Source organism: Abramis brama (assembly GCF_963993115.1).
Source record: "Abramis brama genome assembly, chromosome: 6".
NCBI classification, from domain to species: Eukaryota; Metazoa; Chordata; class Actinopteri; order Cypriniformes; family Leuciscidae; genus Abramis; species Abramis brama.
In genome coordinates, this window is record NC_139968.1 from 20036198 (window position 1) to 20063206 (window position 27009).

Sequence of the window (27009 nt, forward strand, 5' to 3'; positions counted from 1 at the left end):
GGTACGAAGAAACTGAAACACAAGCTAAAGAAACAAGTGCATGCCACTCACAATGTAAAGGTCTCGTTGTATTTTGGAGCCCAGCTGTTGTTCTTGGACTTGGTGGCGTACTTTCTCTTCTTATCGCTGAGATGAGGGCCAATGATATAGACCTCCACGAAGGGCCGGAAAATTCCAGAAGTCTGCCAACGTAGGTCATTCGCAGCCACCACTAAAATAAAAAAATACATTGAATTGTTCAAATTTCTTAGACTTCCCTTTACTTGTGTCCTATTATACTGCAAAAATGAAGAAACTTGAGGGACCACTTGGTCTTTTTCTCAGGAAAAATGCACAAAAACTTTTACCTATAGGGGTAAAACAGCTTGTCACTGGGGCAGTACCCTTAAAGCAGGGGTGTCCAAACCTGCTCCTAGCGGGCCACCGTCCTGCAGAGTTTGGCTTCAATTTGCCTCAACGCACCTGCCTGGAAGTTTCTAGTATGCCTAATAAGAGCTTGATTAGCTGGTTCAGGTGTGTTTAATTACGGTTGGAGCTAAACTCTGCAGGACAGGGACCGCCCAGAAGCAGGTTAGTACACCCCTGCCCATAAGGGACACCTTTATATCTTATTTACCCCTAAAATGTTCATAGTATTCCCTTAAAAGTACATATTATGACCCTAAAGTACTAATATGCACCTTTTAAGAGTAGATAAGGTATAGTTTTAAGGGTACTGCCCTAGTGACAAGCTGTTATAACCCTAAAGGTAAAATTTGTGCAGTTTTTGGGAGAACCTCTAGGCACCCTTTGAAAAAAAGGGAAGTTCTCAGAGGAACCTAAAAGATGGAAGCCATAACTACATGCAAGAACTCTAAAGACTGTCAATGGTTTTGAAGCACTTGACATGAGTTTCTTGGGGGTTTCCAGTGGGTGATCTAAGGAACCAAAATAGTACCTCACATTCCATCTCATTTTTACAGTGTAGTCTCTCCTTGACAAAAATGAAGCTACTTGAGGGACCATTTTGGGTTCCTTAGATCGCAATATTAGAAGAACCCTCTGAGAACCTCTATGCATGCTTTGAAATAGAGAAGTTCTCTAAAGAACTTACAATATGGAACCCCGAAGTTCATGCAAGAATTCTAGACTGTCAGCGATTATATAGAAAAAGTTTTGAGCCTCTTAACAAGGGTTCATAGAGGTTTTCCAGAGGATTCCGCCACATATACCTTTTAATTTTTATTATAGACATTCTTCCCATTACCCTGGAAATGAATCTACTTGAGCATTTAAGGTTCCAGATTAGCACACAAGGAAGACATTTTAGAGAACCTCTGGACACCCTTTAAAAAGGGGCATAATTCAAAGGAACTTACAAAATGGAACCCAGAATTTAATGCAATAACTCTAAAGACTGTCATCACTGTTACCTCCAGGAACCCTACAGTAAAGAAAAGATTTGAGAACTTCCTCGAGTACACAAGATAGCTGAGGCACCTTCAAATGGGTGTCTAGAGGTTCTTCAAAGGGTTCCTGAGCTTTTAAGTTTCACCTTAATAGAAGCAACTTCTTCCATGTTTAAACTTAAGGAGGAATGCAAACAGGCTTTAGTTAAAAATGAAGAAGCACTACGTACCCTTCACTGTGACTTTGTGCTCTCCAGTATTTGGATGAGTGAAGATCTCCACATGGATAGACACCTCTCCAACTGCATCATCAACACCAGTACCTGCAGACAAGACGAGACAAGTCAAGACTCCATTCCTGGTCTGTCAGGATACTTTGCATCCGTATGGCTCAATGGAACTTCTAATCACTTCCTTTATGAATTCAGTAATCACAGAGTCATACAGAGGCAATGTATGCTTTTGAGCTATTGGATTATAAAGAAGTTTAAACAGCGTAATGGTGTTGAACCTGGCTTGAGAGATCATTAATAATATGAAAAGGAATTCAGGTAGTTCTTCCATGTTGAAGCACTTAATAAATACAAATTCAGAGCAAATGTGGATTCCTTTTTATTCCCACAGAATCTTAAATTAAATGTCTAATAATTTAGATAAGAGCTAATGTACACTATTTAAAAAGACTGAGCTGTACAAATTTGACTTTACTTAATTGGGGTGATCCATTTGTGAACTTTTAAAAATGGTATAGTACTGCGTCGAAAGATGCTAATAAGCTCTGAAAATGATTTAACAAGTGATCCCTGCAACACATCTCTAAATCTGAATTTGTGAGGCTTATTCAGGCAAAAAAGTTGGTACACTTTATTCCAGTGTCTGTGTACAGTGCTAACAGCTTCTTACAGCTAGCTAGCTAACAAAAATAGCAAGCCAGCAAACTAATGTCAACATAAAAATCTGACAAGACTTGAAATAATCAATGAAAATAGCTCACAATACACAGACAACCAAAATAAAGTAATGCCTCACAGGATTCTTTTGCAACAAAGTGTTTACAATACAAGGAGAAGTGTGTTTCCTCAGATTATCATGAGTGTACCATCTGCACACATGCTGTGTGGTCACACTTGATTTCTGGTGTTTCATGAAGGGTTTATAACCATGATGGGGAGGGGGGAGAGCAGTCCTATTGGTCCAGTCATTCATAGGAAGGAGAAGACAAGGAGAACATGTGATATTGTCCTTCACTTGGTTTCAATGCAGGCAGGTTCATGCGGAAAACCACTTCCATTCCCACACATCTGCATTCACACTCATGAAAAGCTGCCACGGTCTTTGGCATACAGTATGCTACAATAATATTCACTAACAAATCCTTTCGATTCACTTTTTTAAACGCTTTTGACTCCAATGAACTTTCACGTTCAACTAAATGCGACTTAAACATCAAAAACTTGTGCATCTCTCCACAGAATCTAGGTCAGCTGCAATCAAATAATAATTTATAAAATGGGTTGCTTTCAGCATCTGTTATATGTGTGTGCCTGTCAGAGAAACAGGCTGATAATGCGGTTTCTCTTTAGAGCGGAACTAAGCAAGAAGGGATTTGAAAAAGCTTGAACAGCGGCATGTTAACATTGATGCTGACGGCTGTTGATGCAGCACTTTATGACTATTTCTAACCAAACAGCATCTGGGTAAATGTCACAAAATCTGTCAAGAAATGTCCGGGTCATATTTAACCACAAAATCAGAAATCGTTAATAAACAATTTGCAATATATCTTTTTTAATTGTCTTAAATGTAATATTATTTAGACTAATATAGCTAATTTTTTTTATATAATATTAAAAACATTTGTAATATATTATATATTTAAAAAAAAAAAGTATTTAGCATTATTTAGCAATGAAAAAAAACATGTCAAGATATATATTTACCCCTCAGATTTTTTTTATATAATGAAAAATCAATAAAAATATTTGATAATATATTACAAAAGTTCAATATTATATATAATAAATAAAAAATATCTGATAATATATATATATATAATATATATATATGCTGTTTTTGAGAATAAGTAAACACTAATTTGGCTCAAGCATATCAACATATAAGATTGGTCATTTTGAAGCAACATAAATCATATCTCAAGTTATGATTACATATAGCTACGTGATTTTTTTACGGGGCCCTTAAATGCCAATTTAGGGCCTTTTTGAACTGATGTACACTGACAGAAAGCACATCACCTGACCCCAGGAGCGAACTCTGATTGGCTGAGGGAGGGTTGTCTTGAGCCTAAGGGATGAGACTAAAGGGAGGGGAAACCACGTTGTGTGGTCGTGAGGGAAAATCACGCAGAGCAACAGAACAGACCCTGCCTGCGGACAATCTGAGTCAGTCGCAATTAATGTCACATCTACATTCGACAACGTGATTCAGCGCTTGGAAAAATAACGTTTCGTCACGGTCTCTTCACTCGCTTACTCACTGTCACTCACGGCTTGTCATCCGCAGTGCACACATGCACCTCACACTGCAGAAGTGCGTGCATTTCTCATTCACTGCCATTCAAAACACACTTCATCCTGGGCTTTCTTGCTGCTGTAGCGTCAAGATACATTTCAGACCAATGTATGCTAACATACAGCATGTTCTTCCCAGGTACTCATACATGCAAGGCCCTTTCTGTGGGAAGATATGGGTGGTCGTGGGGCATGCGATTGGCCCGTTGGAATGGGAGGTGCATGATCTGATTCGGGTGGATCACTGATTATTTCTTCGTCGTGAAGGGCACCAGGCCCCACGTGAACGTACCCTTCTCTGGGTACACGTCTTCACTATGGCTGAACCTTACCCCCTTCCCTCCATGGACTGGTGAAAGAGAAGGAGAGGACGCAGAAAAATACAGAGAGAAATTGAGACCACATAGTTTTGGGGATTTGAGAGATGGAAAGAAAGAGATACAGAAAAAAAAAAAAGAGACAGTCCAACAAGCTCAGCAAATGTTAACAGTCTTTAACAGTCCATCTTCAACCTGCTGTGGATTTTTACACACACATACACACATTTGCACACACGCTTGCTTTTTAATATGTGTTTAAATACTTAAATGAAGTAGTGACATTTACTCTAATTACATTTTAAATGATAATCTATTAAAATGGCTCTGCCAGGGGCGTCTCGACCTAAAGTGTGTCAGGATTCCCAAAGTGTGTGAGGGAGAAAAAGAAAGATGTAACTCAGATTAAACACTAAAAGAAAAAGCTATATTTTTTTTCATAAAAAAAAAAATATATATATACACTGAACAAAATTATAAACGCAACACTTTTGTTTTTGCCCCCATTTTTCATGAGCTGAACTCAAAGATCTAAGACTTTTTCTATGTACACAAAAGGCCTATTTCTCTCAAATATTGTTCACAAATCTGTCTAAATCTGTGTTAGTGAGCACTTCTCCTTTGCCGAGATAATCCATCCACCTCACAGGTGTGGCATATCAAGATGCTGATTAGACAGCATGATTATTGCACAGGTGTGCCTTAGGCTGGCCACAATATAAGGCCACTCTAAAATGTGTGTTTTATCACACAGCACAATGCCACAGATGTCGCAAGTTTTGAGGGAGCGTGCAATTGGCATGCTGACTGCAGGAATGTCCACCAGAGCTGTTGCCCGTGAATTGAATGTTAATTTTTTCTACCATAAGCCGTCTCCAAAGGCGTTTCAGAGAATTTGGCAGTACATCCAACCGGCCTCACAACCGCAAACCACGTGTAACCACACCAGCCCAGGACCTCCACATCCAGCATCTTCACCTCCAAGATCGTCTGAGATCAGCCACCCGGACAGCTGCTGCAACAATCGGTTTGCATAACCAAAGAATTTCTGCACAAACTGTCAGAAACCATCTCAGGGAAGCTCATATGCATGACTTGAGTGGGCAAATGCTCACATTCGATGTTGTCTGAATTGTCTGTTGCGGTGGGGTAATGGTATGGGCAGGCGTATGTTATGGACAACGAACACAGGTGTATTTTATTGATGGCATTTTGAATGCACAGAGATACCGTGACGAGATCCTGAGGCCCATTGTTGTGCCATTCATCCACGACCGTCACCTCATGTTGCAGCATGATAATGCACGGCCCCATGTTGCAAGGATCTGTACACAATTCCTGGAAGCTGAAAACACCCCAGTTCTTGCATAGCCAGCATACTGCATGAGCATGTTTGGGATGCTCTGGATCGGTGTATACGACAGCGTGTTCCAGGTCCTGGCAATATCCAGCAACTTCGCACAGCCATTGAAGAGGAGTGGACCAACATTCCACAGGCCACAATCAACAACCTGATCAACTCTATGTGAAGGATATGTTGCACTGCGTGAGGCAAATGGTGGTCACACCAGATACTGACTGGTTTTCGGACCCCCCCGGACCCCCCCCCCCCCCCCCAATACAGTAAAACTGCACATTTTAGAGTGGCCTTTTATTGTGGCCAGCCTAAGGCACACCTGTGCAATAATCATGCTGTCTAATCAGTATCCTGATATGCCACACGGTGAGGTGGATGGATTATCTCGGCAAAGGAGAAGTGCTCACTAACACCGATTTAGAAAGATTTGTGAACAATATTTGAGAGAAATAGGCCTTTTGTGTACATAGAAAAAGTCTTAGATCTTTGAGTTCAGCTCATGAAAAATGGGGGCAAAAACAAAAGTGTTGCGTTTATAATTTTGTTCAGTGTATATATATATATATATATATATATATATATATATATAAAGCAAAGTTATGGAAGCTTGTTTCCGCCACAGAATACAAAATAAAAAAAATATTTTTTATCTCACAATTCTGACTTTTTTCCTCACAATTGCGAGTTTACATCTCGCAATTCTGACTTTATCTCACAATTGCGTGATATAAAGTTGCAATTGCGTGTTATAAAGTCAGAATTGTGACATGTAAACTCGCAGTTGTGAGATAAAAAGTCGCAATTGTCTTTTAAAAATGTTTATTATTTGGCGGAAACAAGCTTCCATACAAAGTAATGTTTAAAAAAAATATATAATAATTAGTTAGGATAATTACTGCATCTAAAATAAAAGTTTAGCACTAATAATAATATATATAATACTACAATTTTATATATATCCTAATTTTATTAAAGACTGATGTTGTGTAGAGGTAGAGAAAAGGTAAATAATATTTAAAGGCACAGCGAGATGTCTGGAAGAGCCTTACCTTGTGCATTCTGGGACTGAACGAAGGTCTTGATGAGTTTGTCGGTGGCCTGAGTGTAGAGGGACAGGGCGTAGTGTAGAGACAGCAGGTCTGGACTCTTCTCAAGGAACGTCTTCTTCAGTCCCACACCTCCAGCATGGAAATATTGCTAAGATACCCCAAAACAACAGAGAATGCTTGAGACAATGCTGCTGTGTCCGGCACATTGGGATGCAATAACAAGAGCAATATTTTGATAGCTACAAAGACTCAGTTGATTAATTGTGTATATTCCCTGTAATAATGTTGATTCCCAGCAAAATACCTGGGCTTCTCTGCTTATTAAACTGTTTTTTAACATTTAAAAAATCTATATTATATTCTGCTCTACATCACAAGGTGCAAAAAACAATTCACAGAATGTGGCAAAGGGCAAAAGCTTGACTGAGAGTGTGAAGTGAATAATACAATGAAGGATAGTGATGTACAAAGTGCAAATAAAACGTATATCCTTGCGTATCCTTGTGTTTTTATTATTTAAAAAAAGAATTAATATTCTACATATATGCAGTGTAGAAGTAAAAAGGTAGGCCTAACTATAGTTATATATTTCCATTATATTCAGCGACCCACTATATGAAGCACAATATTGCTGATGGTGTCGTCATCACAAACCACTGGAAGACCATTTTTACACTGACATTCAGCTCTTTACACACACCTTTATAGTATCCAGTGCTAACTCAATCACTGCACACTGTTTAGGGGACAGTGCCTTGGCCTCCTCACGAACCATGTGCTCCTACAAAAAGAACAAAATTTTATAAGAACAAAATACAATGATCTTTTCATAATTAAAATTGTTATTCCAGGTTCATTTAAACCCGAGTAAACGTAATCCTGGGTTATTTTATGTCACACTGTGCACAACAATTAAGAGAAATATTTTAATAAAAAAATAATTTATTTATTAATAATGAATTTAGGTGTTATACTGCATATACAAAATTAATACAAAAAATAATAATGTTTATTTTATTTTATTTTACCAGTGAAAATTAAGAGACAAATGACATGTTAATTAAAACATTTACATTCAAACATATTTAATGATAAATAAATACGTTTTAAAATATAAATTCTTTCAAATATTAATTTATAAATATTTATGAATGTTTCAAAATGTTACTAAAATGTAATTTTTTGGCCAGTACAAGTACGCATTTCAGAAAATTTCTGAAAATGAGTACGAAAAATTCTGTAAAAAATAAAAATAAAACTAGCTTACACCTTTTTTATGTAGCAAACTAACATACCTTAAGCTTGGAGAGTTGACCGAGTTCCTTGGCTGCGTTGAATATGAGTTGAGTGCCCTGGAGGAAGAAGAGAAAAAAAGGAGGAAGCGAGAAAGAGAAAGAAAGAAGGTATAGAAGAGAAGAGGGGACATTAGTCAGGTCACAGAGATCGACAAGGTTGTAGACAGAAATGCCACATCACAGAGGTCAGAAACAGTCTTAAACGTCAGACACGCACTCGCACAATCCCAGCGTGCCCCACCCCCAAACACGCTCGCACACAGCCACGCATCGACACACAACTGTTTGTGCAACATTAAACGGTACACTAGCTACATACATAAGACAGAGACAAGAGTTGAAAGGTTTACAAAACCAATAGGTCCACAGCCCGGACAACAACACTCTGGTGATATATCTAGTATCTACGACTGGCCGATACCTTAATCTTTGGATATATCACTAAGTGAATGAGGCTTGTGCACCTTATTATACCATTATACAAATATGTACAATGTAGTCCTTCTAGGAAAATGAAATAGTTAGTATACAGAAATAGTCTGTATTTCTGAAATCAAAAACAGAAATAGTCGCTTAGACCAGTGTCTAAAGCGACTGTCATGCATTATTTAACCCGGAGTGTCCGAGCACCTGTAATGAACTATGTGAGGATTCGAAAGGGCACATAGTTAACTATAAATGGTGTCTATAGGGAAACCCACAACTGCATTGAAAACAAGGGGTAAAAAAACACTGCTTCCACCGGTTTGTTTCAACAGGGGGACCCAAGTCACACAAAGAAGACACTGAGAATGAGAGAGAGAGAGAGAGAGAGAGAGAGAGAGAAAGAGAGAGAAAGAGAGAGACAGGAAACATTGAGCTAAAGGGGATTCAGTTCTTACATCACTGTGACAAGCAAGCTTCACCCTGCCCTGTGAAGAGAGGATAGTGTAATTAACTTGAGAATTGGTCCTGGCGCTCTTTAATAGGCTGACAGTGTCCAATATCCAGTAACTGACTAACAGGCCAATCACATAACTTCAGGAAGAAACAAATTATGAGAAATGAGAAAAAAAAAAAGGAAAACATGCTGTTCAATACAGAAGACAGAAATTTAAATTGTCATTATTTGTGCACCCTCGTGTAATTTCGAACTCGTTTAATTTTTTTTTTTCCTTCTGTGAAACGCAAAAGGAGATGTTTTACAGAATGTTCACGCCACAATTTTCCATACAATGAAAGTGAATGGGGACTGGAGCTGCCAAGTCTAAAAAAATGTCAAAAGTTTGAACAGTTTAGAAAAAAATTGCAAATAAATCAATAAATAAATACGGTAATTTTTTATTTTTATTTAAACTAAGCAAATTTTATAAAATAAATCAAATAAAATTGATTAAATTAAAAAATATTTAAATAATTCAGTTCCAAAGTACTATAGTGAGTAAAAACAAATGTAATGATGTCAGATAATATAAACTAAATATTTTCCAAAATAATATTTTAAAATTAAATGTTCACATTATAAATTGTGTCTTTATTCACAAAAATATATAGCTGAGTTTTAAATTTTAGGATGGGGGTATACCTGGATGATCGTATTTTGGGGACCGTGACATCTGAAAACTCCTGACTCGATTGACGTTAAAACTGACGTGACGCAATTTTGACGTGCCATACTTGAATATACGCAAATGTGAATGACGTTTGATTGCTATGGCAGACGAGAAGAATTTCTGTATCGACGTGAGGGTGAGTAAATTATGACAGACTTTTCATTTTTGGGTGAACTGTCCCTTTAAAGCAAAGTAGTTAACACTCATTTATTTAATATTTAAATTAGATTTCTGTACAGTATTCTTTATAATCTAAGAGACCAACTAAACTGAGCAAAGGTAAACACTATGAAATCCTTTCAAAACAATTCTGAAAAGAAAATGATGAAAACATCTTCATATGAAAGCTAATGGATTGAAACAGGCAGAGGAAAAAACAAACAAACAATATTTGCACTGTAAAATGACAATATATATATATATATATATATACATATATATATATATATATATAATTTTATTTATTTTTACAAACAACTGACAACTAGACTATATTGTTAAAATACATTTTATGGACTTAATTCAAAATTCTCAAGCCTGACAATAAGCCAGAATAGACAACAGTATGAGACCTCAGCGTTCGATCAGGCCAATTTTGGTACAACAACACGAAAAAACCAAATACCAGGACAGATTGACAGAATAATGTCTTGCAGAGACTAAAAAGAGAGGCTCGGGAGGTGAAAATCAGACGCAAGCAACAACCCACAGAGGAGAGGTTTCAAACAGGTGACAGAGACGGGGAGGGTGGACCACTTGAAACCGGTTAACGTCACCCAGATAATAGACCCACCACGGACACCAGACTGGGAGCAAAAGAGTGTCGCTTCCAGGAGAATGAGTAGAGGAAGGGGTTGGCAGTCATATGTGGGGCGGACATCAGATTGGAAGTTTCGTTGGGGTGGGAATCGGAAAAGGGCCTTGTCCAAGTCAATTAGGAAATGCACCATGCTGCAGCCACCTCGGGCAAACAGACCACTGAGGTGGCCAGGGAAAGGAGAGGAGATGGACAAAGAAGAGAAGAGAGAGACAGCGAGAGAAAGAGAGAAAGACGTGACAGGTGAATGAGGATGCATTGGACAAGAGGAAGGGAGGACATGGCAGCCACACAGAGCAGAAGGAGGTGGTGGGAAGGGGTCACCCAGCGTGGACGGACTGCGGGACATACAGACGCACAGACAAAAGTGCTCTGGTACTTACTATCATCTGTGGAGGTGGAGCGGGGGGAGAGCGAGAATGTAATAACCAGAGAGAAGGGTCAGTGAAGCTACAAAGAGCCCCACATCAAATCAAAAGAAGCATTAACATTCAGTCTACAGGACCGGCTTCGGGCCTGATACAATATTACGGTAAGTCCCAAGGTCTGTACTTGCCCGAGGGACTAAATCCGGCTTAGTCTGGAGGAATAATTGGGCTGAAAATGAAAAAATCTCACTCTCAGCATGTTCCAAACCGGTACGTTCTTTCATCCATGAAACACAAAAGGAGAAATTTTGACGAATGTTCAAGCTGTTCTTTTCCATTCAATGAAAGCGGATGAGGACCAAGTTAAGCTACAAAATGGACATAAAAGCCACATAAATAAATGTAAGCCCATGCGACTTATGTGCTATATTTCAAGTCTTCTGAAGCAAATCGATAAGTTTGTGCGAGTTATTTACTGAAAACAACCTAACTTGTCATTTGCAGTAGCTCTCAAATATTCAAAGTTGGGCTTTACCAAAATTTTCTTTAATTCTTTACACAAAACCATTGTATGACTTGGAATAAAGTGCTTAAGTCATATGGGCCACTTTTATAATGTCCTTTTTGAAACAGGAAAGCGCCTTCGTTGTAGAAAAAAGAACAGCGTGAACATACTTCAAAACATCTCCTTTTGTTTCCATAGACGAAAAAAGTCATACCAGTTTGGAATGAGTAAATGTTGACAGAACTGACATTTTTGAGTGAATTATTACTTAAATTTTTGGCCTTTTACAATTAGCATAACAGCAATTGGCAACTGGTTAACTAGGCCAATAGGGAGATGTTTCCCGTTCAAATGTTCAATCTTTGAAAGAACTGATATGGGTCTCTTTTGTGTAAATAAACAAATACAAACAAAAATACAAAAAGAATAACAGTTATATCAAGACAAATTAAAAGCAGTAAGTTGTCTCTGTTCCTGTAGAAATGCTCTCAAAAATTAACTAGGATTCAAAACTGTAGAAATAGAGTTAATAAAACTTTTTAGTCAAGATTAATATACATGAAATCTACAACTGTATGACTACAGGACCAGAGAGCAGTCTCAAGAGGTGCTTGAATGATATGGTGCACTCCCAACGTTTTTAGAGTGGAAAGATGTGTCTTTCGTCCAAGGTGATTTGATTTGGGAAAGGGACATGTTTTGTTGGGCAAGAGGAGATACATTTCCAGTCCTTCTGAGTCTTCATGATCCATACCAGAAAATACAATGCTGTAAACAATCTTCATATTTATATAAAATGACTTCTACATGTAGTATGTCTCAGAAATCTACTTTTAATGAAGTTCTAAACAGCTCATTACCGTTTGGTCAGTCAAAGGCGGCAGAACAATCGTCTTCTCCATTGTGTTCATGACCAGCTTCCAAAGCTCCTTCAGTACTCGCTTCAAGACTGTCTTCTCGCAGATCTTGGCAAACAGCGTGAGGCTGACAGGAAAAAAAAGGTAAGATTGGAAGTGGAAGTCCAAGAAGACGTCTAAATCTAAATTAGCATCTTACTTGCTGTCAAGGAAGTCCATGATGGGCTGGAGGACGTTGTCTGCGTCCTGTGCAACGCTGCTGCAAGCACTTGCTGGCACGTTCCCTGTCCCCTTCACCTGGCTAAGTATGTCACCCATCTGCTTGACATTTTCTTCGATGTTTGGTTGGAAACTAGTGGGAGAACAAGGTGGGGAACAGATGTTACTCCAAAAATAGAGCAAAAAAGCTATTTCTTCCTGATCCCTAGGTACCTCACCTGGTGGCAAAGATTCTTGCAAGGTCATCCAAAACATTGTTGAGCTTCACCTGGAGTTCTTTCAAAATGTCGCTAGCTTCAACATTCAACTGAAAGGGACATTAAAGGGTTAGTTCACCCAAAAATCACCCTCAGGACATCCTAGGTGTATATGACTTTATTCTTTCAGCCAAACACAGTCAGAGTTATATTAAAAATATCCTGGCTAGCTTTATAATGGGAGTGAATGGTAACTGAGATTTATAAGCCCAAAAAAAGCACATCCATCCATCATAAAAGTAAACCATACGGCTCCAGGGGGTTAATAAAGGCCTTCTGAAGTGAAGCGATGTGTTTTTGTAAGAAAAATATCTGTATTTATAACTTGCGTCGGGTCAGAGGTCACACTTCGGCTGGAACTAGACTCGGGTACTGCCATTACCGGAAGGCAGTGATTATAGTTTATAAAGTTTTTCTTACAAAAACGCATCGCTTCGCTTCAGAAGGCCTTTATTAACCCCCTGGAGTCGTATGGATTACTTTTATGATGGATGGATGTGCTTTGTTGGGCTTCAAAATCTAAGTTACTATTCATTTCCATTATAATGCTGGGAAGAGCCAGGATATTTTTTTAATATAACTCTGATTGTGTTTGGCTTAAAGAAGAAAGTCATATACACCTAGGATGTCTTGAGGGTGAGTAAATTATGGGATAATTTTTGGGTGCATTTTTGGGTGCAATGGTCAAAACCACCAGAACTTGACCATGCTTTCAGAAGGTTGTAAGTCTCTGCGAATCCATGCTAAATTAATGTCAGCAGATTTGTGGTTCACTTACATCTTTACCTCCCATGGCCTCAAACATCTTCTCAAGCTGTACCCTGAGCTGCTGGATGTTGTTGATGAGGATGCATGGCTGTGTGGAGCAAAAACGTGAATTAAAATGCCTGAAATCAACAAGACTAACTCAAACCACTACAAAAAGAGTACAGAGACTCTTTATTGTAAGCTGCATGGCATATTCTACCCATGTCAGATTTACAGACCTTGACAGCACCATCCTTTGCATTCTAGAATCAAAGAAAGAGAAACACAAACCGAATGGGTTAAATTCTGAATTGTGAATGAAACAACTATTTCAACAATATAAACCTGATTCCACAGGGCTTTTTAGACTATTACCACTTTCTCCTTGGTGCAGTGGTTGGGGTAATCCCTGGAGATAATGTCCGCATAGGAGAGCAGAACGTTGCTAATGGTCTGTGTGATAAAGAGATCATGTTAAAACAAATCTCATGACAATGCAGAATTATTTCACAGATATTAATGTTGCTAAAGACTGGGATCATTTGATTTTGCCAAGTAAGACATGTTCCTGGACCAACATATTGTGTTAATCCTGGAACAACATTCCTGTCCATAAATATAGTCCTAATCCTATCCCTACCCCTAAACCTAACCCTACCCATAAGTTATCCCTAAAATCAGAGGGAAATGATTGGTGAATTACAAGAATGTAGAAGCACCTTACCCTGGTTGCAAGCCTAAACTTGACATAAACTGTAAACTTGACCCTCAAATCTGATTGGTTGATCGGAATGTTGTTCCAGGATCAACAAAGATGTTGACCCAGGACCACGTTGTACCTAGTGAAATCACGTTCACCAAAGACTGGAATACACTAGAGTACACGACTTTTGCACAGATTTTTTGCACCAATTTGCAGTCTGGAGGAATTGACGCTAGTTGCTGAAAGTCAAAGCCTGTCTGCAGGTTTTGGTCAGTCGAGGTCCAAAGAAAATCACGTAGGGTATGATGGGCACAGAGTCTGAAGTTTTTAGATTCAAACATGTTGGATATTTTGAGCTGATTTTAGAAAACATTGTTTTCATCTGTAATGCATCTCTGAGCAATAAGGCACGTGTTCATGTGTGAGTTTGTCAATTTCAGAATGACTTGAAAAGTCTGGTAGTATGCGATCCTCAGTTGTTAAGTGTATGACGCCTAGTTTTTCTCTTTAACCCTTTACAAAGTCGGCAAGTGTATGATGCCTACGCCCGGTTTCACAGACAAGGCTTAGATTAAGCCAGGATTAGGCCTTAGTTCAATTAGGGCAATTAAGTTGCTTTTATAAACGTGCTTAAAAAACTGGTGTGAATCTTGAAAACAATGACACTGACATATTTTAAGATATGTCATTGCAAGTTGCTTTCAGTTAAAACAGCTCAAATATGCATTTTAGTCCGGGACTAGACTTAAGCATTTTCTGTGAAACCTGGGGCTATTGTTTTAAAATCGGCTCCGATTTTAAAAGTTGTGTAGTGTTTTCAAGCCTTTAGTTAACTTAAGTAACAATTTGCTTCATATGATCCATATCCATTCTACTTAAACCAGGTACAAACTGTCCAAACTGTTTTTTTTTTTTTTTTTTTTTTTACAATAATGTTGCTTTTTGAGGTAATTAAAATGTATTTTGTTTAATTAAGGGCAAAACTGGTTTCGGTTTGCAGTAGGTTACCAAAGTTTGGGACCAAAATCTGAAAACCAAAAAGTTTGGGACCAAAAGTTTGAAAGTAAATGGAATGATAATGAAAGTACAAAAATAAAAACAGAAGTGTCTGCTTAGGACCTTTGCAAATCTCTTCATGTAGTGTCCAACAATCTGTGGGTCTGGGCACTCCAGCTTCTTAATGATCTCGAAGCTCTGGTTAAGCTGTGAGAAGACATCCACTACCGAACAGGAGAAGAGAGCGTGCTCTGAAGTTTGCTGATACTGTAGGAAAGAAAGAGTTGGATGTGCGGTCAAAAAAAGTTCTAGAATATAAGACGCAAGAGACCGCACAAGCAATTTGCGACCAGACATCAGGTGTGAGCTCTTTCGTCTGGAAATAATTGGGTTGAGGTGAGACTGTGACAGGTTGCCAAAGGGGGCTCGGTGGAACTAATGAACTAAAGAGCGTGCTTATTGGTTCAGGAACAGGCTGAGGTGCTCCGAGGGCACTCATTCATCAAATTTTGACATGTCTGGCTGCAGGCTAGGGGTCCTTTTGTTACTGTTACTTATTACAGCTGGTAAGCTAAATAATAAGAAAAGAAAAATAAAAAGAATTTTATTCAAAACAACAACAACAACAACAACAATAATGAAAAAACGATTAAAGTTATTTTTATTTTTTCGTGTTAAGCATAGATATTTTCTTATTGATTTATAAACTATGATGTTTCTTGAACCTGCATCGAATGGCCTTGAAGCTAGGAAGCAAAAGGCAAGAGAAATAAATCTCACCCCATCTTTTTTGTCACGCTCTAGGGCTCCGTGCAAGAAGTCGCGAGACACCTCTTCATTCTCATCCAACCACTGGATGACAAATGGCTCAAACCACCTGCAGAGTAACATCACCACCTAAAGCTTTATTACCCATCATATCATGGTCACAGTGACATTTTTGAGCGTGCCTGACATAATTTTTGTGTGTGAGAAGCCACTCACGCAGGATATTCAGGCACTCGGCTCTTGAAGAAAGGCAGGTCTTTGCAGTATTCATTGTAAAGCCACTTTACTTTGAAGTGCAGGTTCATGTAATCGGCACTCTTGCACAGGCGGTTCTTTTCATGCTCTGAAAACCGTGAGGTGAAGACAAAAGCTCTTCATGAAACAGAAGATTTAACGGCACATAATACATCTATGCAGAGTGGAGGACCCCTGCTGAATCAGCAGATGAGAAGAACTCCACCACATGTCAACTTTTCACCAAGTGTGAAATTTAATTGGCTATCAGTGAGAAACCCCGCAATGCTTGAGTTTCTAACTAACATTCTAACTAAAAAACTTTTTTATTGCATCTCATCTGTTAGTCAAGTTATGATCATTCAAGACCTGAAACTTTTTTATTAAATATCATGAGGTTGTGGAGTCTCGATAGTGATATATAGCTCTACAAAATGAATGATCAATACATACAAAAACAAAAACAAGATATAATCCAGAAAAAGTGGATTTAAAAGAAAGGGTTTATTTATTTATTGAACTAAACTGAATCAACATTGAACTGACTCAAAGTAAATTAGAATTAGAATTTGTCCCATATTTGATGAAGTCTGCATCATTGATTATTATTTTCATGTTTATGACTGTAAAGCTGCATTGAAACAATCTGTATTGTATAAAGAGCCATATAAATAAATGAAAGGTGAAGAAAAGTCCCTTAGCTTTGACTCACCTTCCATTGCGTACTTCATATCCTGGGCAAACAGGTTCCACATAACCTCTGCACTGATCTTTCCGACATTGAGCTCCTGGGGAAACCTGTGTGGACCGAGCAAGCAATATTAAGATCCTAAACAGGATTATGAAGGTACATTGGGAGATTTTGTGAAATAATATGGTGCCGGACTCACTGGTTAAGGCAGGGGGTGTAGGAGTTCTTGTCCTCTTCAATAATTGAGACAATGAGAGTGATTAGCTTGGACCAGAAGTCCAGATTCTTGATACTTGGACCTTGTTCCTCTGGAGGAACCTCTCCTTTTTTGCTCTGCACAGAAAGAATTCATTTTGAAATCTATTGGAAGCTCGAAGCACATTATGTCTTTTCATTTTCTGCCAAACTCTGGAAGAAATTACCCTACTAAGCGCACAACAGGAATGGCTTATTTCAGCCAGCAAGCAAACAAGCAAAAATATGCCAACTACTTCAGGGGAACAAGATATGGAACAATCCTGCAAAGCTTTGCAGCAAAATATAGTAAGTAGCCCAGGGTTAGATGTTTAATTCAACAGGAAGAGTGTTTGATATTTATGAAGGGAGTCTGTAACAGCTTCAAAGCAGCATAAACAAAAGCGGCAAGATGAATTGCACTGATAAAATGACTTGGATTCTCCCGAGGCAAAAAGCTTTGTGGCTTGTCAAGGTTGTTGGGCCAGGGAGTGTCGACTCACCGGGTCTGTTTGGTATTCTCGACTATACAGTTCATGGCAGTTGTTGAAAATGTATTCATAGGTAGAGTTGAGGCAAGCCTTCACACAGTCCTTCACTACCTGGCTGGCACGAGGAGGACTCTGAAGCTCTTGGACCTAGAGAAGAAGGGTTCATGGTCCATTCAAATGGATAATTCAGCCACTGTATGAACAAAACTTTTAATATTGAAGGTAAACTTTAAAATCATTCAAAAAGAAAATTGTATGAAAATCTTAAAAGAATTCGCATACGGAAAAGAGAACTGTACAAAATTTGTACTTGAAAATTGTCCAGAAAAAAAGAAACAAGTGCTGTCAAATTGATTAATCGTGATTAATTGATTTGATTAATTGCGATTAATCGATTTGACAGCGCTAAAACATACAGAAAAGAAAATCATCTAAAAATGTTATTAAAAAAAAGAAAAATCTTAAAAAGAAAAGAAAAGAAAAACAAAAACATATACGGAAAAGACAAAATAAATTGTATGAAAATCATAAAAGAACACCTTACGGAACATGAACATTGTCCGAAAATTGTACGAGACAAGACATTTTTCCAAATACCGTAAAAAAAGAGAAACATACAGAAAATAAAATCATACAAATATTTGAAACAAAAATAAAATCATATGAAAATCATATAAAAGAAAAAACACGGCAAAGTAAAAGAAAATGTTATGAAAATCATTAAAAAAACACCTTACAAAAAGAAGAATTTCAAGAATTGTATTGTATAGTGTGACAAAGTGTTTCCTGTACATATGACAGTAAACTCTCTTGAATCTTGAATCAAAAAAATGATATGAAAAAATCATACGGAAATACGAAGGTAACATTAAAATTATATGAAAAAAGAAAATCATACACAAATATTCTGCAAAAATAATTGCACACACAGACATTTTTTTACAAATATTTTAGGATGATATGTTGACACAAAGCACCAAATAGAGCTTCAATATATAACCAAATTTACACTGTCAACAGCGTCACGGATTCACAACTAACCTTCATCCTGAAAAATGTGATACTGGTCAGTAGGTCCACAGTAGACTTGAGGTCCTGTAGCCTCTCAGGACTGCTGGCTGGGAAATTATTCTAAGAGACACAAGAAGGGATGTCATCAATACTATACTTTATCCATTTAAATACTACTTTATGCTTTAATACTACTTTATGTAGACGCTTCAGACTAATCATTCTCATTTGTCCGAATGGACAATCTCACTTGCTGGAAACGCCATACAAAATTATCCTTCATACAAAAGCAAGAAAACATACAAAACCCCAAAAAGTCACACTACCCTGTACATAGAGAGGTCAATCCTCAGAGAGTTGTGGAGCTGGTCCAGAAGCTTGACAAATCGCTCTTTCTACAGAAAACACACAAGAAACCACCTCAAATCATTGGCGCAAACACTTAATGCTGAAATTTTCGCTATGTGGTGACATGGTTGGCTCAAGCACTCACCCCAAAGTTGGAGGCAGCGAAACGGTCCGAGGCAGATACATTGTTGGTGGCCTGGGTTGTGTGAGCGTAGTAAGCATTGATGTTGGCCAGTAGGGTGCTCATGACCGCAGGCACTCCAGGACACATGTACTTTGATGACAAGCAGGCAAAGTGTCTAGAAACAAGAAGGTACAACAAGTACCTAAGTACCTAAGCAAACAAGTAAAACATCAATGCCAAAATTGTGGAGACAACCATACGTCATGGCTTGATAAATGGACTCCACTCCGTAACGCATGGCAAACTCATCGACAATTTCTTGAGGCGTCTCTTCGAAGTAAACCTTCCATGCATCATCACCCTTGGCATCTGGTATCTTCACCACCCCGTTGTTCTGGATGTCCGTTAAGTAGTGGAAAAGGTTCTATGGAAAGAGGGTGTTCATGCTAAGGACTAATTTGATTCACTCTAGCAGGGACTTAGCTTGTCAATAAATGGCCGTAGGTGGAAAATGAGATAGACAAACATGATCATGGTAAAATCAGACTGACCTCATGCAAGCAAGTGTACTGGACGTGGTACGGAGCTACGGTTTCCTCTCCTTTGATCTCCACACTGATGTGCATACGAATGGCTCCCGACACAGCAGACTTGTCTGTACGCTTGTCTGAAAGGGAGCACAATGAAGTTGGTAAACTTCAAAATCATGCAAAAGAAAGAAAATCACAAGGAAAACATGCGAAAAAGTAAATCGTTCAAATATCGTATGAAAAAAGAAAACGTCAAAAATCGTTAAAAAAATAAAATCGTACAAAAATGAGTGTTGATTTTAGAAGCGCAAAAAATGTAAAGTATTCATCATCATTTACTCACCCTCAATTTGTTCCAAACCTGTATGAATATTTTTCTTCTGCTGAACACAAAGATATTATGAAGAAAGTTTGTAACCAAACAGTTGAAGTGCCCCATTGACTTACTTAGTATGGAAAAAAGGTTACACTTTACTTTAAGGTGTCCTTGTTGCAGTGTAATTATACTTACTTTATAATTAGGGTTAGGGTTAAGGTTTGGTTTAGGGTCAGTTGCATGTAACTATGCATAATTGACTGCTATTACTATATTACATGTAAAATGTGTAACAGGGACACTGTAAAATCTGTAAAAAGTGTTACAGAAAAAAAGTCAACAGAATCTGTGTTCAACAGAAGAAAGAAATTCACACAGGTATGAAACAACTTGAGGGTGAGTAAATGGTGACAGAATTTAAATTTTTGTGTGAACTAACCCTTTAAGTCTCTATCAATAATAGTGTTACGAAGGCGAAATTTTATGACATTGCTATGTTAGTTACGAAAGTAGAAAGTAATGTCAATCACTTTGAAACATTGCACACAAAAAAAAAAAAAACACTGCCCATGTAATATATATAACATACAATTGTTCAATAATTTTTGGGTCTCGTTTCTAAAGGTCAAACGGGAGTCAAAGATGAAACTGATTGATCTTTAAGCATTGCATTACAGCTTGACCTGAGTGCAATGTAAATAGAACACAAATACAACATTACATTTACCTTATCAATGTATTTCAATATTTTCTAGGAAAAATATTGCTTTGTTACTCACCCAGGTTGTACCAGACGTCCATTTCACCGCTCAGAGTTCGTACCTCGATGATGGTCTGACCAAGGAAGTCGTCAGACTCACGTTTGAACTTCTGCTTTACTCTGGACTTAATATCGTCGTCCTCGTCCCACACGCGCACTTTGATCCGATCGGAAGAGTTGTGACACTCACTGTTGAGATGGTTTTGGATCACCATGAGCAAAATGTATTTGATATAGCCTATATTAACCGAGATACAAAAATAATCCACTTACAAATTGAAGCTCTCATCCCATACAGGGTTGAGGTTACCGTAGATAGTCTTGGTTCGTTTTTTGGTCTTGCCAACTTGCACCGTAACATAAGGGTCGCTGGAGCCGGTCTTGTCCTTTGCCTGCAGGCCCTGGGCGCATAACACTGAGCGGAGAAACAGGGTTAATACAAAGATAACCAATATGACATGGGTTAATACAAAGATAACCAATATGACATATAAGAAACTTGTGTTGGTTGAAGTGGATCATTACCGGTGATGCTGATCTTGGCCGACCACTTGGACGTTCCGTCCAGGACACTTTGCTTGACCTGCTTCATATGTGCCACATGCGTGGCCTTGATGACTGCAAACACGTCCTGAATCAGCTCGAATATCTCAGGCTTGTTTCGTTCACGGATCTTCATGCGGTCTTTCAACACCATGATGATGTTCTGCGTGCGATCCTCAGCTCCATGCTTAGAGCTTTTCTCCGCCGCCCCTGCAGATATATTTATATTTTATATTTACACTGCCAGTCAATACATTTGGAATAATTATGATTTTTGAAAGAGGTCTCGTTTGCTAACCAAGGCTACGCTTACTTGATCAAAAATACAGAAAAAAACAATATTGAGAAACATTATTACAATTTATAGTTTTCTGTTTGAATCTATTTTAATTCCTGAGATGACAAAGCTGAATTTTATCATCATTACTCCAGTCTTCGGTGTCACATGATCCTTCAGAAATCATTTTATTATACTTATTTGCTGCTCAAGAGATATTTATTATTATTATTGTGGCGAGCAGGACTAGGCCGAGGGCCGTGGGAGAATGGCGCGAGATTGCTGATGAGCGATACCCGCGCGACGCACCGGTCTCGTATCTCTCACGGAGGAGCGGAAGCACAAAAGGAGGAGCAACGGCAGTGAAGGATGAGAGAGACCAGGCCTGGACTATTTTATTTGATAAATTATTTTCATTATGTGCGACAGCAGTCGTCCGTGAGGGCGGTCTTTACTTTTATTTTTGAATTGATTTATTTTATTATTAAAGTTGTTTAAATGTTCGCCGGTTCCCGCCTGCTTCTTTCCATAACATCGAAGATTGCTACAATTATCAATGGTCAAAACAGTTGTGCTGAAACCGTGATACAATACCATTCAAAGTCTGGAGTAAGTAAAAAACAAAAAAGTAAAAAATAAACACTTTTATTCAGTAAAAACATTATGTTACAAAAGATTTCTATTTCAAATAAATGCTGTACATTCATCAGAGAATATTTCCAAAAAAACTAAATGAGCATATCAGCATCAATGTTAAAATCTATGTAAAAGCTTTCAACACTGATAAGAACCATTATTAATAATTGAGCAATAATAATTGATATTAACTAAACCAAATATTACAAATATTTCTGAAGCGACACTTTAACAATAGCCTGGTTTCCATTACAGATTTTCAGAAAAACTTTTGCGATATTTTCTAAATGTTTCAAAAATGTTAGAAAAAACTATTGCGAAATGACGGTGTTTTCATTAACCGATGTTATGCGACTAAAACATATTTTTTTTACCTCTCGCGAAAAGTAATTCCAAAAATCATGGCTAAAGAATGATCATGTGAAGAATGACGCCAGGTGGCCTGTAAATGAGAAAAACTGTTTACATTGCAGTTTTGCGAAATATTCCTTTTTCGAATTGCCTGAAAAACCACCTCATGTGAGCGTAAAAAACGGTTTTGCGATATATGGGAGTTTTTGCGAAATTGACTTGTTTCCATTAAGCGTATTTTCAATTCGCAATTTCAATTTGCGCAATTTGAAGGGTAATGGAAAAGCGCAGCTACTGAAGACTGGAGTAATGCTGCAGAAAATTCAGCTTTGCATCACAGGAATAAATTACATTTAAAAATATATTCAAATAAAAAACATTTCTTTTAAAATGTAATAATATTTTACAAATAACTGTTTTTACTGTATTTTGATCAAATAAATGCAGCCTTGGTGAGCATAATTTTTTTTTAAAAACTGTAATTATTCCAAACTTTTGACGGCGTATTAAGGGTGTATTTTAAGTATATTAACATTTAAATAATTACAATATTTCAGAGTAATGAAAGAAACTCAATAAGTAGTCTTACTCTGCAGACAGTCGGCATTGAGTAAATCTTGACACTTCTCGTGGCACTTGACCCCACACTCTGTGCAGCGCATGCCCTGTCGAGCGATGCCCCACAGAAGCCCCTCGCACTCATAGCAATAGGTGGGTGTGGTGGCCGTCCACACCTCAAAGTTATGTGGTGTGGTACAGGAAATGGGGTAGATCAAAGCCTGCAGGGTCTTCTTATAGACGTGACTCTTCTGCAAGATCATTGGACAAATCAACAGGTAAATGGAAAATGAACTGAAAAATGTGAATATCCAGGAATAAAACTGGTTGACATACCAATTCTTCATTGTTAAGTGTGCTGGAGGCCATAGCAGAAGTGATGCCTGCTTTTCGAGAGTTCTGGACAAGGGACTACAAGAGAAAACAAACATGTAGGGCTCAAAATAAAATCAGGAGCAAATGTGTGTATTTGTTTTTGAGGGAATATATTTGATTGAAATTCTTTCTATAGTATGCAGTCATAAATACTATATACTATATAATAAATACTATAAAAGTATTTCACCCAGGAGTGCTGACAAGGGTAGTACTCACCATTGCCTGCAGGAGGTGAGGCATTGGAAAAGAAATAAAAATATATATATTTTAGAAGTTTGATTCGATCTCATTTGATTACATGCATCACAAACTGCACAACCAGGGTTGATTAAGATAAAAAAGTTGACAATAAGTGCTTAAGACAATCAAGTTATACTTTTTATAAAACTACTGACTCAAACACAACAATAAAGTATTTATGTAAAGAAGTCTCGAAAAGTGCTTGTACAACAATTATGCATGAGGAAGAGCAGAGAGAAATAAGAAAGAGAGGTGGGTACTTTGTCTTCTAGATGAATAGTTTTTGACACGCATTTTAATTCTTATCAAGTCAGCACTTTGGCTTCTAACTTTTAGAGTCGGTGACGGTGACGGTAAGCTGTATTAAAACCGACAAACTGCAGAGCTGTTTCGTGCAGCATGGTAATTTCTCCCTCATCTTCCAGTTCGTGTCGTCAAAGAGAGCCTGGTGCCGTCGATGTTCTGACAGCCCTCTAGTGAAGGCTGCCAGGAGTGTTCTTGGCTGAATAAGTACGGCCAGACCTACACGACAGCTGTCAGCTACCGAACGATTTTCTTTTTTTTTTTGGCTCTCGCTACTTTGTTTAATCAATACATAACTAACTCTCCTGTCAGTCTAATGAGAAGTTTTGCAGAAAGTGAAAGTCAAAAGTGTAGTTAATTAACATGCGCTAATGCAACATAACTCTTGAGCATTTTGTTAAAACTTAATGTCATCGCATACAGTCAAACATTTTTTTTTAAATGGCACTACATGAATATATTTTGTTGGCTGTAACCAGATTGAATTATTAAGCCGAGTCATTACCGAGGCAGAGCAAGTTTCACTTTTGGTGAAGAAAGTTTTGTTTTCTCTCTCTTTCTCACTGAAGAAATTAGACCAGAAGCATGATGTATTAATAAAGTAATGTTCAATTTAGATTTCATGTTGCCTCTATCCATGCAAGATGTTTAATGTTATTGCCACCCAACCTTTTTTCAAGTATAAGTGGAAAAGTTCAACAAGCTCTTGAAGTAGGTTACAGGCATGAAACAAGGTTAGCAGGGAATGAAGTCAGCTTAGGAAGAAATACAGAGACCAAAATTAATGGGACTGTAAAGGAAACATAGAGGCAGTCGTGAGGCTGACTGGACCAGTGGAGATTCATCAGGCTACAGGGTGAATGGTGCTGAGTAATGCTCCAATAATGTCTAACCTTGTAGTCGTGATTCAAACAGATGTGCCATAGAGACTTCTGTGAACTACAGACCCTTGACAGACTGCTGCCCAAAATAACCACGCTGACATACATAGATGGAGCTTTTGAAGAGTTAGGAAGGTGATGTTGGGTCCAGCAATGCTTTGGTTGAAACTTTGACGTACTAAAGCGGGGGTGTGTGACTCACCAGGTCTCGGACGAGAGGGATGGCCTTCCTCTTGCGTAGGTCAGGCATGCTGTCTATGCTGTAGAGAGCACCTCCAGGCCTGCGGATCAAACGGGTAAATGTATTTTATTAATATATATGTATATTATTAAAATGAATGGCTATTTGAAAAATAGGGGTCTTTAAAAAATAGTGATAATCTTTTAAAAAAGAGTATTTTCCATAGAGATTCCTAATGCTTCAGGTACTTTCCAATATTTAAATGTTTATATACATTATATATCATCTAAAGCATGATGTTTGAAAAGCTCAGATGTTTAGTTGCTCTGAAAAAGAGCTGCAGTCCTCTGGTGACACTCACCCTGCTTGCAAAAAGAGTGATGCAAGTCCTGGAGTCTCACCTCGAGCCTGCGGACAACAGAGAGTGACAGAGGGATCAGTGACAGAGCTCCATATATCTCCTATTAATTCATCCAGTAAACCATATTCATTTTCTTTTCAATATCCATGCAGACCTCACAATGCAATTTCAAAGATATAATTTGTATTACAGAAAAAAGACCATTGTCTGTTTTGATTGGACCCAGAAAGAGCCTGCAGTCAGCCGATCTCATTGACGTCAGCTGCAGGCCTCTCTCATGATTAGGCCGGATTTGCCGGACATCTTTATCTCAATTATCATTATTCTATCATAACTCCATGTGTATCTCAGAGAAAGGGCGCCATAGCCATCGGTCAAAAAATGTGTTTACTTCGGACCCTCACATTGCCACACCCACCTTTCAGACTGCTTGTCCAACTTCGGCAAAGCAGGGAAGAGTATGAAAATCGCTATTGCAATGACAAAAAACTGAAAGAAAAAACACACAAAAACAAAAAACAAATGGGGTGGAACACAAAAAGGGGCAAGGTACAACATCTCAAAACGAAAACAGGTTTTATAAACATACGTAACAGTAAAATGTAAAACTGAAAAGTAAGTGACAAAAAAGTAACATGAAATGGAGAAGACAGCAAGAAAAAGGACAACAACAAAGGGCAGAACTAACCAAAGACTAGTGACCCAATGTTGGCCAACAGAACCAACTGAATAGGCATAAGCTGGCAAACTTTGATTTAAAAGGTTACTGAATTTCTATGTACTTGGAAGAAGCTGATCAAACAAATCAATTTCAGGCTTCACAACTTCAGACTTCACATACCTCCTGCAGCTGAAGGCGAACCCTATTGAAGAGTCGTAGCCAGTTGGCTTTGGCCCTTACTGCAGGGTCTACAGGTGGCTCCAGCTTTGGTGTGCTGGGAAAAGATGGTGAAATTATTAGATTTAACTTGTATCCAGCAAAATGTCATGAAAGGCTACAGCTTATCCAAGCTTTCAAGGAATCAGCATATGGAGCTTACCTCTCAGGAGGAGCCTTCTCTTGTTCTGGTTCAGGTGGGATCTCAGCGGCAGAGGTGGGCAAGGGCTCCTCTGTATGAGCTGCCAACTTGCCTACAGGCATTGGGACCTTCTCTGGTTCCAACTCTGAGACCCGTGGTGGGGTTGAGGTACGAGGTACCTTGGCAAAGACATCAAGTGGCTGTTGTAGGGGTGGTGACTCTAGTTTAGGCTCCATGGTCTGAAACGGTGGTTGGGATTGCGGGGGCTGTTGCTGGTGTATGGAAGCCTGTTTCTCCAGGGGTGGACGGCTGGTCGCCTCATGAGCCAACGTTGGGGCAGTGCTGGTTGGGGTAGGGGTGTAGGGTGGCTCCTGCTCTTCACTGAGAGTACCATCCAATGGATAAAGGTCTTCATCCACTTCATACACCATTCCTTCCTCTTCCTCCTCATAGGGGTACTCCCCTTCATCCTGCTGGTAGATCTCGCCATCCTCTTCATCGTAGATTGCACCTTCTTCACCGCCATCTTTGACATACTCCCCATCATCACTGTAGACGCCCTGCGGCTCATCCGGGTCCCAGACGGGTGAGTCTTTACCATAGCTAACGGAGGAATGGCAAGAATGGTAGGAGTCGTTCTCATCATAGAACTCTACGGAACCACGGAAGCTCTCACCATCCTCTGGGCCGAACTCTTCACTGAGTTGGGAGCTGCCGCGGCTCAGCTCACCCGAGGACGCATAGCGACTACTGCCGGTGGGGCTGTGGGAGTAAAG

The 27009-nt window shown here is 38.6% G+C and overlaps 1 protein-coding gene across 1 annotated transcript in view; it reads right to left on the bottom strand.

The window, feature by feature from the left end:
* The window catches only part of unc13a (unc-13 homolog A (C. elegans)), a 43727-nt gene that overhangs the window by 2775 nt on the left and 13943 nt on the right, over nt 1-27009 (bottom strand). Inside the window, exons 11-41 of the mRNA XM_084117858.1 lie at nt 26255-26995; nt 26056-26149; nt 25215-25261; nt 24875-24953; nt 23207-23281; nt 22902-23121; nt 21031-21258; nt 20779-20920; nt 20525-20694; nt 19451-19566; nt 19160-19323; nt 18921-19074; nt 18754-18822; nt 18458-18547; nt 17429-17563; nt 16891-17024; nt 16713-16798; nt 15983-16109; nt 15779-15875; nt 15122-15265; nt 13675-13752; nt 13539-13562; nt 13331-13408; nt 12514-12602; nt 12276-12428; nt 12080-12203; nt 7938-7994; nt 7343-7423; nt 6643-6790; nt 1619-1711; nt 52-211 (exon numbers count right to left, since the gene is read on the bottom strand). Of these exons, the coding sequence (XP_083973984.1) occupies nt 52-211; nt 1619-1711; nt 6643-6790; nt 7343-7423; nt 7938-7994; nt 12080-12203; nt 12276-12428; nt 12514-12602; nt 13331-13408; nt 13539-13562; nt 13675-13752; nt 15122-15265; nt 15779-15875; nt 15983-16109; nt 16713-16798; nt 16891-17024; nt 17429-17563; nt 18458-18547; nt 18754-18822; nt 18921-19074; nt 19160-19323; nt 19451-19566; nt 20525-20694; nt 20779-20920; nt 21031-21258; nt 22902-23121; nt 23207-23281; nt 24875-24953; nt 25215-25261; nt 26056-26149; nt 26255-26995 (4197 nt within the window). The remainder of the gene's footprint in view (nt 1-51; nt 212-1618; nt 1712-6642; nt 6791-7342; nt 7424-7937; nt 7995-12079; nt 12204-12275; nt 12429-12513; nt 12603-13330; nt 13409-13538; nt 13563-13674; nt 13753-15121; nt 15266-15778; nt 15876-15982; nt 16110-16712; nt 16799-16890; nt 17025-17428; nt 17564-18457; nt 18548-18753; nt 18823-18920; nt 19075-19159; nt 19324-19450; nt 19567-20524; nt 20695-20778; nt 20921-21030; nt 21259-22901; nt 23122-23206; nt 23282-24874; nt 24954-25214; nt 25262-26055; nt 26150-26254; nt 26996-27009) is intronic.